At 38.0% G+C, this 15155-nt stretch overlaps 1 protein-coding gene across 1 annotated transcript in view; it reads right to left on the reverse strand.

Annotated features, from left to right (window-relative positions):
• Window positions 1-1191: 1191 nt before the first annotated feature.
• Window positions 1192-15155, reverse strand: part of RANBP3L (RAN binding protein 3 like) — a 38383-nt gene continuing 24419 nt past the window's right edge. Inside the window, exons 11-15 of the mRNA XM_048931747.1 lie at window positions 15016-15146; window positions 13653-13773; window positions 13005-13147; window positions 9933-10122; window positions 1192-3615 (exon numbers count right to left, since the gene is read on the reverse strand). Coding sequence (XP_048787704.1) covers window positions 3572-3615; window positions 9933-10122; window positions 13005-13147; window positions 13653-13773; window positions 15016-15146 — 629 coding nt within the window. The 3' untranslated portion in view covers window positions 1192-3571. The remainder of the gene's footprint in view (window positions 3616-9932; window positions 10123-13004; window positions 13148-13652; window positions 13774-15015; window positions 15147-15155) is intronic.

Here is a 15155-nt window from a genome sequence, read left to right on the forward strand (position 1 = left end):
GTTTTTAAAAAGGAGAGACTGACCTTCTACATGGGTAGCTAGTGACAGGACAAGGGGGAAGTTTAGGTTAGATGTTAGAAGGAAATTCTTCATTTGGAGGGCAGTGCTGCCCAAAGTGCTATGGGTGCTCCATGTCTGGAGGTGTTCAAGGCCAGTTGGATGGGCCCTAGGCAGCCTGAGCTGGTGGGGAGCAACCAGCCCATGGAAGCAGTCTCTAGTATTAAGTCTTATAAAATCCATGTAGAGAAAAAAAGAGGACTCTCCTCCCTCCTTGTCTCTTTTGTGCAGACTCGGTAACATTAAAAGCAGTTATCAGATGTGCTGAAGGTTTTCCCTGTATTCATTCATTCATTAAATCATTCATACATTTAGTCATCCAATAGAAACATTACTAGACTCTTAGTTTGTCAGCAGTAATTAAGAGGTCACTAAAGATGATGACATTAAAGAAAGAAAAGGGTGCTGAAATTAAGGAAATGATAAAATGCAAGGAGACTTGACATTATGGATTTTTTTTTTCCTTTTTTTTTTTTTTAAGAGTGTGGAATAAGTCATTAACGCTATCCTGTCCAAGTAAATTTTTCCAACAAGTCATAATCTTAATGGCAGGTATCTGCATCCGTATCCTTTGATTAGGAATTTTTAATTTTCCCTCCTTGTGATAATTATTCCTCTACTAATTCCTAAGAATTTCAAGCTCTGCATCCTCTATATATACAAATTAATCACTGAGATTTGTCAGAAATTTTGCATCTAGAATGTATGTTCTTTAAATAAATAAATTTAGAATACTTTTCATCTGAAAAAGCACAGAAGAAGTTGCTCCATGAACAGCAAAATTAGTGATCTCTAACTTCATGTAGATTTGTGCCACATGAAAGGTCCCTATGCCACTTACCAAGGCATAGGGAACCACAAGGAACCACATTCCACCCTTCCATGGTTTTACTCTCTTCCCTCCCTCTTCAGAGCCAGGAATGCAACATCCAGGACCACAGAATATAACAAGCTTATTGAGAAGCAGTTTCTTCAAAGCATACCTGTATCTGATTTTTGTCACCCAACAAACGCAAATTTTCATGAAAAATAGATATCACACCTCTCAACAAATTCTTCCAAATTCAACATTTGGCTCGAAGTGGTCCTGACAGAGAGATGGATGAGGTACGTGATTATTTGAATCTTTTTTTTTCTTAGGAAAACAGGCTGGAAGTGCTATGGAAGGAACAGTTTGTAGGAAGCACTAACTTTCACACGCAGTAAGACAAATGGATAGAAATAAAAGCTTAAGAAAATCTGTTTATTGTTTGGACATAGAAATGGTTACTCCTGCTGTCATAAAATGACAAATGTTACATTTTCAAAACCAAGTTAATACATTACATACCAGCATACCTTTAGTCTTAAGAAACACAAAAATTTAGTGCAATGAGACTAAATAAAATAAATAATGGATTAGGATCACAAGAGTGAAACTTCTTACCTCATACATGTCTGCACATATATGTATTTATATGTCTTCTACTACCACGCTCTCCACATTCCTCAGAGTATTCAAACATCTCTTTACCTTCACAGCTTGTAGGAAGTGTAGCTTCATTTTTAAGTGTGTGTGTGTTTGAACAAATGTGTGTATACTGGTGTGTGAATGTATAATACAGTCTTGGGAAAAGGCAGCTCAGAGAGGTTTTTTTTTATTATTTGTGAACGATCATAAGCTTTGCAACTTTCACTATGGCAGTACATTACAAAGTTTTGAAGTCCTCTGTAAAAATTCTGGTGCATATACTGCGGTAGAATTTAGAAGTTGTGGGACTTTATGATGACACTCTGATGCTTAAAATCAGTTATATGGATGGCTTTGATTACCGGGGCAGACTTTGAAATCAAACTCTACATTCAGTGCACAACCAGTTGAGCTTCAGGGCAAAGTTCTCCCCATGACCTGTTGCTAAATACATAAGATTGCTGTTTTTTAACAACTGGAGAAGTTTTTGTAACACGGAGCTTTGTTCCTGAGTTACAGCAATGAAATATGAAGGTCAGTAATGGAAATGCTGTAGTGCTCAGGAGCAAGGCTGTCACAGAAGGACGCAGTCTACAGCTGTTCTAGAAAGAAATTTTCGTTATCAGCAAACTGAAGGGTGAAAAACCATTCCAGTTCTTCTAGAAACAGATGCTCCATTGCAAAGGCAAAAATCCAGTTCCATTTAAACTTGCTCTCATCCAGAAGTCAGAGAAGTGCTAATTTTGGCAGGCTGTGTAAGATTCAAGTAATCCAGATGCTAGTTCAGCTTCACCTGGGCTCCAATCTTGAGAATTTAGAAAGAAGCTGGAATTCTTCCAACTTCATACATATGTTCAGATGGGAGACTAAATCGTAACTTGACTCTTCAGGTATGATGCAGCTTTTATGGCTGATAAACATTAACAACTTTCTTAATTAAAAGGACTTAAGATACTTCAGACCTTTTTTTTTTCTTTTTTTTTTTTTTCCACCTCTGAGAATGATCAGGAATTAATGTTTTGTAGCCAACAATATACAAGGCAAAAGAAGTCTGTAGCAGAGTGACCACAGACATACACTTTCTGTACCTGTTAACAGAAAGAATAGAAAGCACAGAGCATTAAATAGTGCCTGTGCACTACATGGGCTTGTGAAGGGTCTGGAAAGTCTTAATTCACAGGTGGCATTTGGAGAACTGACCTTCCAGTTTACCATGAGATTGGCTAGGTAGTGAGCTAGTTGTGGAATCGCTTCTACAAGGAGTGTTTGAGTTGTTAGTGCTGTTTGGATTATTGCACATATTTGACTAATGTATTAATCTCATGCTGTTTAGGGATAACTGTGGCTAGTAGGAAAGCAGAAACAATCTTAGACAATCTCAAAAATGTAAGATAGATTATATGCAGATCTCTACTTATAATGTCTATGTCTATTTATTTTTATGTATCTAACAGACAGTTAAGAGTGCAAGTGCTTGTTCTGTGCAAGCAAGAAAATGTTTGTAAGTGCAAACAGATTCACTTTTAGATTGCAATGCTCAGACATCCCTTGGAACTTCTGCTTACAGTTCTTCATGATGTAGCTGTATGGATGTAAGAGCAGAACCTAGTTCTTTGCCCTTTAACAAAACTTTCTGGTGACTACTCCACATATTAGAAACAAAAAACAACAACAAAATTCGATTTCTGTAGGCCTTTGTCATGTTGAACTGCCACTGACCATTCTGCTTGCATGTACTTACAAACAGGATTCCCTATAAAAGTCCTTACTTTAATAATGCATCTAAGTATATTTAATTTTAAAATCTGAATCTCTTTTAACAGTTCTTGAACACTGGAAGCCATCATGTTATTCTCATCTCAGTGCAAAGCAAGCTGACTGGAACCCTCAACTTGCGTCTCAAGTTCCTTCCCAATGTATTGAACATAAACTGTTTATAAAATTAATCTTTGCTTAGAAGTCATAAAACAAAATTCTTCTGATTTCCTTCTTCCAGGTCCTGATGCATCTCCAGCATGTTGAGAAGTTGAGTCCTCAGTAGTCTGCTGTAAACTGTGGTACATTTCATGAGCAGACTACAGGCTGCCTGCGGTTCCATCTAGAATGATCTGAAACAGATTTAAAAAAAAACATTTCTTTAAATTTGAATGTATTCACATTTTGAAGCAAACTGGCATTTCATAATACCAAAGCAGTGGGTTAAAGTTTGGATACAATCAGTTCCTGGTTTAGATAAATATCTAACCAGATAACACAGGATTATTCACAAATATTTGAGCATGTGAATAGTGAATGAAGCCTGTGACTCCCCATGTCAATAAAGATGAGCACATGAGCACTTAAGGATATAAGGTGTCCAGACAGGACACTGTTTCTGGGATGCAAAACAACTTGTCTTCTACTGACTTAAGTAATTTGATGTTAATACTTAACAGTAGATGTCAGTAAACTGCAAGAAATACAACATATCTTCAAGTAACTTTATGGTCATGATAAAATATCCAAGGGTGGTTCTGGTGAGTAATCTAGAATGCAAAACCTGCAAAAGTGTATATAGTTGATGGGTAACATCATTCCCTCAGGATCTGCTGGAAAATTTCTGCTATCACCTGGCCACCTCTAAAGAGTTACTAAAATTTTTAAACCTTTTACAGGTGAACTGAAAAAGCCTTGTACTTGTCAGAATATGAAATCTGAATCTTCCTCTTCCGTCCCCTCTCATCCCTCCTAAACTTTTCGTGATACATCAGCTTTTAAAGCCAATCAGACAGATGTCTATCTCTCTCTCTCTCTTTTTAAATTTTTCTTTGAGGCATTACTGATTTTCATTGCAAAGAATAAAGAAACTTGAACTTCCAACCCTCCCCCCCCCCCCCCCAAATTGTGTGTGTGATTGTGCTTGAATCTTTAACACTGGATAAGAATTTGAATCGACAAGAAATGTCAAACAAAGATAGCAGGAGTTCCTACAGTGTTGCTCAATATTAGTTTCTTTAAAAAGCTTTTTTAAGAAATTTACTTTAAAAAGCAACTGCAACAGCAACAACACTCTCATAACAGAGATCTTATGTCTTGATAAACAACAGGAAATGACAGAGTCCTAATGAGGCCAATACAGGAGGTATGTGTACAGTGGACTAGAAAATTTCTCTGCGATAAAACAAAACCTAAAGCATTTCCATAACATGATACTGTTCTGCTCTCAGCATCACTAGTCTCCAAAATCTGTGATGGATTCTTGGTGGATCCACACAGGACACATTATGTCTCCAATTTAGTTTTCTCTTAAGGCTTATGGTTATGTATGGGTAGAATTCTTGGGTAGAATACATAGTCCTGGACATCGACAACTCTGAATTCACTCTAATAACTTCTAAAAGAAAATTCCATACCAGGTAAGAGAATGCACTTCAATAAAACTAGAGGATCACTCAATCAGAATGAACTTTGAAGCAAACGTGAAAGAGTTAATGGTGAGACATAACTCATAAAGCATTCATTTGCCTACTGATAACTGTCACCTTTGTCCCTCACAATCCTGAAGTGTTATAATAGCATTTTGGATTTAGAAAAAACTGCCATTATTTGAGAGGTATAAAACTTTCTTTTTTTTTTTTTTTTTTTTTTTTTTCCCCACAAGGAAATATGGAAGTTTCTCATTTTACAGACCTTCTAGTATTTCTGATATTTACAGATGTAAACAAAACATTATTTCTTTGAAGAAAGGACAGAAATCTCCTTAAAGGCCGTAAAACCTCTTAAAATGATCAGAAGCAAAAATATTCTCAGGAACATCTTATTTATTTAGGAGCCTAAGTAATGACTTCTGATCATCTTTTGCTAAGCTTAGGTATTGTGGTTCTAAATAACAGATCCATATTCTTGCTGGTTGACTTTGTGAGCCTGACATAGATACCTCTTTTGTTTGTGACCAGTGGAAAGATGAAAGCATCTTGCAAAAGATTCAGAGCCTAAATTACAGAACCACGTATTCCAAAACTATACGTGGAACTTACATGTATTAGTAGAGGAATTCATTACTCCCAAGTGCTGAAATTGTGACAGCCTGTAGTCAAAGGACTTAAAAAACAGCTGTTCACAATCTGCACAGACTGAATCTGCACAGATACCTGACATAGGTCTGCCAGCATATAGGAAAATCACAAGCAGATGTTTGAGATCTATAAGCCAAGGCAGAGGAGGAAATGGCAATGGTTTGCACATTACTTTACTCATTGCAGCACACATATTGGGTACTAGTTCCTCCTTATCCACAGGGTTTGGGTCCACCTTCTTGCCCACAGTGACCAATCTCCCTTACCCAGCTATTCTCTACACCTGGGTAAGGAACATTCTCCATTCTGTCTGTAGAAGCAGATACATCATACAGCAGAGAATATGAAGTTTACAAATGCCAAGAGAAGAAAAACAAGAAAGGAGAGTCATACAATTGATAGCAGTGGTATTCCCCTCAGAAAGGAACACTCTAATTCTAATTATTTGCATATTATCCTACCAGCTTTTCTCATCATTTTATTTGTTAAATAATTTAGTGAGAACATTTTTCCCATTACCATAAAGAATTCTGCTGATCTCTTCTCAGCTAGATATTACAAAGACAATTTGAGGCAAATGTAGTGAAATATTGAGCAGGCAAGTTATATAAAGGGAAGGAGAAATTTGCCTAACTTTTGTCAGTCTAGAAGTTTGCCATCTATTCTAAATTCATCTCCTCAGCTCACTTTGTAGTTAGTGGGAAAAATAAACACTTCTAAGAGAGCGATTAATGCCAACCACTCTCAAAAATTGATTGAAGTTGGATGAATTGTTCTGTTTCTCTCCATTCAAATTTAAACATCATTTTGTTGCTGAAAGTATCTGAGTTGTAATTAGTGAAATATAAGGTAATAAAAATATCAGAAAAATCAGCTTACTATTTACAGATCTTATGAAAACAATATCTTTACTTGAAAGTGACACGATTCAAAACAATTGTCTATACTGAATAGTAGAAATACCTCTCCTACCTTTTACAGAGTCCTTATAAAGGGTTAAGGTTCTGAGGACAGTACAGTGAAGAACTGCATGTAGGAAAATTTATTGCAAGCATATAGCATCACCTTGCTGTTCACGAACACTTCACTAATATAAATTCTACTTGCTTTTATTCAATCTTTTACATCAAAAATAACTTTGATTATTTTTTTCCATGTCTTTTACACTGTCATGAAATATATTATTGAAATGAAATTATAATCTAGGGAACAATGTAACTTCAGCTTAACAGAGATGCCTGTATTAAGAAAAGAGAGAACTGTCATTGCTTTTTTTTGAGACAAAGCAGGTAGAACATAATTAAATAAAATAAAAATAAAATCTAAGCATATTTTTTAATCTGATTTCCTGTAATGAAGCAGTCACTGAGAAGCTATGCGTCTCATAGTAGCCTAAACTAAAGATTGGATATTAAAAATCTTTCTCCTCAGAAGAACTGGTCATGCATTGGAACAAGCTGCCCAGAGAAGCGGTGGAGTTACCGTCCCTGGAGGCACTTAAGGAAATGGCAGATCTGATACCTAAGGACATGATTTGGTGGGCAATATTGGAAGTAGGTGGATGGTTGGACTGGGTGATCTTAGAGATTCTTTCCAACCTCAGCGATTCTACAATTCTAAAGGAGAGACAATCCCTGGAAATGAATGAAACATCATTCATACTTAAATGAAAATGTAGGCTCTTTATCAAACGTTCTTAAATATGCAGGATCTGATTTCTTGCATCCAAATACACATTTCTACTTTAGAGTTTAAAACTGACCTCACCTTATTTAAAAAGCTATGACTACAATCTCCTGTTTTGGAAATGGAAGTTCTAGGGACAGACACATGTAAGATGTGAATGTCTGCACAGAAAGTGGGGCTTGGATACCACTGACTGAAATTTATGCAAAATTAAAACCTTGTGGCTCTGAGAATAATAGAAGAGATAAGCAGGGAATGATAGAAGTCATCCAAAAAGCATTTGAAAGGGATTGCTAAAACTGCTGACAGGAATTGTTTGAACACAAATAAAAGATAGAAGCTTAAACTAAAGGGCTTGACACTCACGAACACCTGACAGCCGTATTTCAGAATCTGTTTGCTGGATGCCATTCGAATATTTGTATCACAAATCTCTGCAAATCAAAGTAAATATTTAACTAGTAAATCTGTGCTCCCAAACTGCTTTTATATTCCCTTTCACCTCTTTCTTTTCTTTCTTCTTCTTTTTTTTTTTTTTCCCCTAAAACAACAAAGAGTTCTTATCACAGTAATCCTTGGAAAGGAATCAAACTCCATCCACAGTTTTCAAGTTACCTGAATCTTTGTACAGTCAATAGAGATTATTAATGAGGGAATGTTTGATTAGCTGGAAGCAGTACAGGCAGTTTTCAAAGGAAAAAAAATTCCATTTCCTAAACAGAATGAAGGTATTTGTGAGAAAATTTTGTGTGAGAGCATCATACATTGTTTAGGGCACTGAATGCTACTGAAGTGTATTTCAATAACAACTGATCATGGGAACAAGACTATAAGCTGCGATCTGTCAAACGGGGAAAAAAGGCTTGCGTGTTTTCCTTAAGCAAACAGTTACTCATAGCCGTTGGTTGTACATGACTTATTTCTGTTGAATACTTGTTAAAAAGAAGTGAGTATAAGGACAGTATGTTACTTAAAGAGGGAAGCAAATTCTAGGAGCAACAACTCAGACCTTCCTGCTTTAGTCCTACGAGAAAGTTCAATTGGTAGCTTCTGTATTCATAGTGGCAATTTGGCACAATTTCCTCCAGAAATGTGTCTTGTGTTTCTGCCAAGACAGAAGAGCTTTTAGGCCTTTCATTTTCTAGAGCAGCATTAAGTCAGTTTGTCCCTTACGTCCTGTTTTAGCTACATTCCTTACTTTGAAGAGCCTACATTCTTATTATGTTAAAAAAAAGCCTGCCAAAACAGCTGGCATGGCTGGCATGTAAATCTTGAACCAGGAGTCTCTTAGAGAAGTAGTTATTAGAACCAATCAAAAATCAGTGCTTTAAACAAAGTTAACTAGAACAAAGTAAATATTGTTTTAGTAAACACACAGTGCTTGGAGGCATTAATAACTAGCTACTTGATGATGCATATGGACTCAACTTCTACTCATTCCTGTAAGAAGTATCTCAGTGCCTCCAGTCATATCTACTGAAATGTACTAAAGAAGATTTCAGATAAAAGTTGACAATATTAAAATTCCTTAACTCTCAGCTTTTTTTTTTCAAAAAAATATTCCACTGCTATAAAGCAAACAGGTATTAGCACTGATCACTAGTGATGTTCTCCAGGGCTCATTTCAAGAGCCACTCCTGTTCAACACTGATGATGCAAGACTGGAATGCATCCCCAGCGCATTTGTCAATGCACAAAAACTGAGAGGTGCTGCTGGCTGCCTGGAGGGATGAGGCCTTGTGGAAGGATCTAGATAGCACTGGGCAGTCAGTGACACCATGGAGTTTAACAGGAAAATTCTGGGTACTGCACTTGGGAACAAGCAGTGCAAGACACGGGCATGGATGGGAGACAAATGGCTGGAGAGCAGCTCAGCAGGAAGGAACTTAGAGATTCTGGGGACAGCAGCTCAGCATGAGCCAGCAGTGTGACTGGGCAGCCAAGAGAGCAAACTGCCCTGTGGGGTGCTCTGAACACAGCACAGCTAGCCAACAAAAAGTTGTCATTTTCCAACTATTCTTTTGTTGGAGCAGCCTCACCTTGAATATTGTGTGCTGTTCTGGGCACCACAATACAAAAGGAATGTTAAAGTCCTTGAAAGAGTCCAGAGAAGGTCAACAAGGGTAGAGAACAAATCCCACGAAGAGTGGTTAAGGACATTTAGATTGTCCTGTCTGGAGAAGAGGAGGTCATGCGGCAACCTCATTGCTCTCTATAGCTCCCTGAGGAGGGGAAGCAGAGAGAGATGCTGGGCTCTGCTCCTGGAAACTGATGACAGGATGGGAATGGCACAACGCTGCACCAGGGCATTGGACATGAAGAAAAATGGCTTCCTGAAGAACAGACTTCCTAGCAATCCCCACGCCTGTCAGTGTCTAAGAATTGTTTAGATAATGCCCTCAGTTATGTGCTTTAACTAGCCCCGAAGAGGTCGCACAACTGGGCTTGGTGATCTTTGTAGATCCATTCTAACCAAACTATTCTATCTACCACTTATCTAGTAAAATCTAGCATCGTAATAGCAGTCAGCTGCAAGGAGTTACCCTCACCTACTTAGCAAAGAGTATCTATAACATAAATTTTGATTAAAGTTGCAGTCAACATGAAAAAAAGTACAATTTTATTACTTAGAAGGAAAAAAACCTTGTAAGAATTACAGCATCCTTGGGAAAAATTCTGCTTACCGGATCCACTGCTGCTCACTTGAGTTATTTTTTCATCATCTTCATCACTGTCACAGTTTAACAGATGAAAAGCTGTCTCTGACTCTGTGTCTATTTGATTAGCATCTGATTCTTGCTCAGCACAGCTTCGCAGTGCCACAAGGCGGTGATGTATTGCTGCATACAAATATCCAGCATCTTTTGATCTTGCCTGCAGAAAATAAGATTTAGAGTCAAAATTAACTAAGAAACTTTATTTTTACAGAGAGGCTGAGAAGTTTTCAAAAGCAATAAAATAACTTTATTTTGATTGTGTTTGTTTTGTTTTGTTTTGTTTTTTTAATCAAAATAATGTATATAAGATTCACAGTAATTTATTTCTGAGAATAGATTTAGACACAAAGGATGTCAGATTCCCTTCAGTGGTTGAAAATTTAAAATATATTGATTATTTTATCTATAATTACATGAAAAAAAAAACCCTTAAGAATTATCTTCCCTGAAGAATGGCTGTACTGAATATATCATACTCCAGACAATTCCTAAATATATTCCTAGAACAAATAAAGCATTTGAATAGTAATATATGTGTTTGCATTTTGATTTACAGAAGAAATAAAACTTTTAAAGCCTAACCACAAAAAAATATAAATTACATTTATTAACCTTAAAAATATAATGAACTGTGCTGCAATTTTTAAATCAAGAAAGGATGTGAAAACCAGACAGGGCACCATTTTGCCAGTACATAAAACTTTAGAGCAGCCATGTCCTGACTACTATGTTCTACTCTGGTTATCATATCTCAAGCACAGAAGTAAAGATGGTACAGAGAAGGACACTCAGAATGATAAAGGCGTTGGAACTGGCTGGCCAGGGAAGTGGTGGAGTAACCAGTCCTGAAGGGGTTCAATTGTAGATGTGACACAGAGGGCTTAGTTTGATGAGAAATCAGCTATAGGACACTAGCTGCTTCATTGATAACTGTACAGGCAGCTTCCTGCACGTTTTGCCACACTCACACAGCTGTACCTTGGCTTCTCAATACATGTCTGTTTTTATTGTTTAGAACTGTCAGGACAAATCTTATTAATGTTTACATGTCTATACACTAGAAAACTGCATCACCTCTGGAAATCTAGGACATTTCTAATGTGCACGTGCAGATTGGCTGCACAGCACAGTCAGAGTTAGTCAATCACTGTTAGAAAGTGACAGGCTTACAGTGCTTTCATAAACACTGCATGCATGTATTTTGCATGTGTATTAAATGTGACACCTCCTGTAAGCAGCAGTTTTCTTGCCCAAGAGGTTGAACCAGAAAGGATCTAGTAGGGAACATCATACCTTTATGTGGTAATTACTTGCAAATAAGTCCACCACATTTCCATGCTCCACTTACCAGCTCCAGCCAGAGAAAACCAGTATTCCCAAGACTGCTGTCTTATGTAAAGCCACATTACAAAATCTGTGTTCTTTCTCAACTCTGAAACAGAGGTCCTAGACCAGATGGATCATCACAGAATCACAGAATGGTTGAGGTTGGAAGGGATCTCTGGAAGCCACATGGTCCAACACCAAACTCAAGCAAGGACATGCAGTAGGTAGCCCAGGACTGTGTCTACATGGGCATTGAACATCTCCAAAAATAAGAATCCACTGTCTCTTTGGGAAACCTGTGCCAATGCTCCATTGCCCACACAGTACAGAAGTGTTTGTGGATGTTCAGAAGGAACCTCTTTTGTTCTAGTTTGTGCCAATTGCTTCTTGCCCTGGAACTGGGCGATACTGAAAAAAGACTGGTTCCATCTTCTTTGTATTCCTCCTAGAGTTATCATAGACATTGATGTGATACCCATAAATCTCCTGATCACCAGGCTGAGCAGTCCCAGCTCTCTCAGCCTCTCCTCGCAGGAGAAATGCTGCAGTCCTCTTGTCATATTAGTGGCACTACTCTAGACTTTATAGCTCCATGTCTCTGAGTACTGGGGACGCTGTACTGAACACAGGACTCCAGGTACAGCCTCACCAGCAGTGATTACAGGAGGACAGAGAGGATCACCTCTCTTGACCTGGTGATACTGTGCCTAACACCAACCAAGAATACATTTAGCTTTCTGATAAGAAAGGGCACATTGCTGACTCTTGTTTTTAGTCCACTGGAACACTTAGGTCTTTTTCTGCAAAGCTGCTTTCCAGATGAAGAACCCCCAGCTCATACTGATATGTTAGACTGTTCCTCCTCAGTTGCAGGACTCTGTACTTCATTAGACTCAGCTGAGCTCTGCAGTCTGTTCAGATCCCTCTGGATGGCTGCATGACCCTCTGGCGAGTCAGCCACTTCCCCAGTTTTGTGATATTTATGAATTTACAAAGAGTGAACTCTATCCTATTGTTCAGGTCATTAATGAAGATGTGATACAGAGCTGGACCCAGTACTGAATCCTGGGGTTACTGGCCTCCACCTAGATAGATCACTAAACAACTACCCTTCAGGCCCAGCCATTTACTCAGTTTTCAGCCATCCTCACTGTCTGCTCCTCCAGCCCATGCTTAAGTAGCTCACCTGTGAAGATCTTACAAAGGACATTATTAAAGGCAGAGGCTTTATTGAAGTGCAGGAACACAATATCCACTGCTCTCCCTTCATCCATCAGGCTGGTCATATAATTAGAGAAGTCTGTTGGTCAAGCATGAGAAGTGTGCAAGCACTGTGTCCAGAATCACAGCAGAAAGCTGCTGCCTTGTTCCTAGGTGACTTATGAATGCGTGACTACCTGTGTAGAAATTCTTACTATGTTGCCTCTCTAAGAAACAGTAAGTGATGCATGCCATGCTATAGAACAACACCGATTCAGTGGTATGTGAACCAGAATCAAGAAGTATCTCTCCTGAGGCAATATCACATCTTCATACCTTTTTTGAATGATGGGATAACACTGCTAACTCATTTCATAACAAAAGCCATACAAAGCCTAAGCTAATCATAGCTTAACAAGACATAGAACGCTATTTGCTAAAACCATAGCCCCAGCAAGTCTTCAGAAATCTAGATGAGGTGGGGATTTGGGTGGGATTTTCTCTCTTGATTACCTGAATTAGAAATACTTGAACAGAGTGGTCCTCTTGATCTGTTGCTGTGAAACACAGGCTTTTACTGTTTGCTCTTTTTAACACCATTTGACCCCAGAGTCTGGTGTTGAGAATCAGTCTCAAGCTGCCTTGATTTCGCATAACTAAAATAAGAAGGTTCATACATAAGTGATTGGAACTGTCTTCCTTTTTATTAGCAGTTTCTCCCAGCACTTCCATGCAACTAATATTTTCAAAATACATTGATTTCTTTAATAAATCTGAAAATAATCTACTGAAACTATAACGCATTACAAAAATGACAGCACAGGAAAAACAGCATTCCAGAAGTGTCTTGAAACAGTGCTGATGCACAAACTGTCAGACTGGTAGCTAATTTGGAGATACTTTCCAGCAAAAAGACACAGAACCTCACAACATGAGTATGTGGGCATACACAAGCCATATGAAACACCCAGAGGCAAGGAAGTGCCTCAGTTTGTAACAAAGCCAACTCCATCAGGTAAGGATATAAAGATTCACAGCAGCTTGATTTAAATAAAATTAGCTACTCAGTTTTAAATGATTAGAGAGAAACTGATTCTAGTCAGGAACAGTACAAGTTAATCAGTCTTTTGTGTATGTGTTACTTTGTTATTTAATTCTTACTCAGCCTCGATTGCAACATGCCACATTTATTGCTGGAAGTGTCATTAAGCCTCAGGGATCCTCTGCCTTTTTCAATCCAAGTTAAAGAAAGTTTATTAAATAGGAAGAGCTTGCAGTTAACCTGAAAAAGAAACACATGATGGAAATTGTGATCCACTGTTAACTTTATTGGTTTTAAAACTTTATGCTTTTAAATTTTCTGATGTGGCTTTGAATACATATGTACGCATGGATACAGGATAGATAAATAGGTACACTGACATTTTTACATAAGGAAAGGACTCCCTAATTTGTGCTAAACTTTAAGTTATTCTTTGAAAACAATCAACATGAATTTGTGGCCAGCAGGAGCAGGGCAGTAATCATCCCTCTGTACTCAGCACTGGTGAGGCCACACCTGAAGTACTTTGCTCAGTTTGGGGCCCTTCACTACAAAAAAAAAACCAAACATTGAGGCCCTGGAACGTGTCCAGAGAAGGGCAATGAAGCTAGGAGGGGTCTGGAGCACAAGTCTTATGAGGAGTGGCTGAGGGAGCTGGGATTGTTCAGTCTGGAGAAGAGGCGGCTCAGGGGAGACCTCATTGCACTGTGCAACTTCCTGAAGGGAGGCTGTGATGAGGAGGGGTTTGGCCTCTTCTCCCAGGCAACAAACAGGACCCAAGAAGATGGCCACAAGTTTTTCAGAGGAGGTTTAAGATCAGACATAAGGAAAAACTTTTTCTCTCCGAGAGTGGTCAGGCACTGGAATGGCTGCCCAGGGAAGTGGTGGAGTCGCCGTCCCTGGCAGCGTTCAAGAGGTGTTTGGATGAGGAACTGTGAGATATGGTTCAGTTTGTGGTAGCATGGTAATGGGAGGATGGTTGGACTAGATGATCTTGTAGGTTGTTTCCAACCTTGTGATTCTGTGATTCTATGAATTCTAGTTTACTTTTACAATTATTTAATCTTCATTAATTCTTCATCTGTGATATCCACTGACAGGTCAATGCATTGCAAGTGCTCTAATAGCATATTCCCTCATTCACTGAAAAAGTTATGTACTTGTTTATAAAGGCGATTATTAAATGACACATTCTTTCCCCAAAAATGTTTTGTCGTTAAAAAAAGCTTTACTCAAATTACTTCTAATTTTGATGTTTCAGTTACAATAGCATATGGATATAATAAGAAAAAGAAAATTTAAGACAAGGAAAAAAAAAAGCAGAAGTATATCTTAAAAAAACTTAAAATTTAAAACATATAGCGATGTTATGATTGCTTCAGAAGTAAATTCTATAAATATAGTAAAATTTAGTAAATTCGGATTTAGACATTCTTTTCATCAACAAAACTGCTGACAATCAGGGCGTTATGAAATACATACCTGTAATACATTGTGTTCTTCTTCTTCTCCAGTTATAACTTCAACTTTATCTAACAGAATTTTCTCCCCTGGCTTGGAAATATGAGCAGCTGCTGACTCAGTCTGTGTTGCATTCCTCAACAAAGCTGTTTCTGTAGGGA

This window comes from Lagopus muta, chromosome Z (assembly GCF_023343835.1).
Source record: "Lagopus muta isolate bLagMut1 chromosome Z, bLagMut1 primary, whole genome shotgun sequence".
In the NCBI taxonomy this organism is placed as follows: domain Eukaryota; kingdom Metazoa; phylum Chordata; class Aves; order Galliformes; family Phasianidae; genus Lagopus; species Lagopus muta.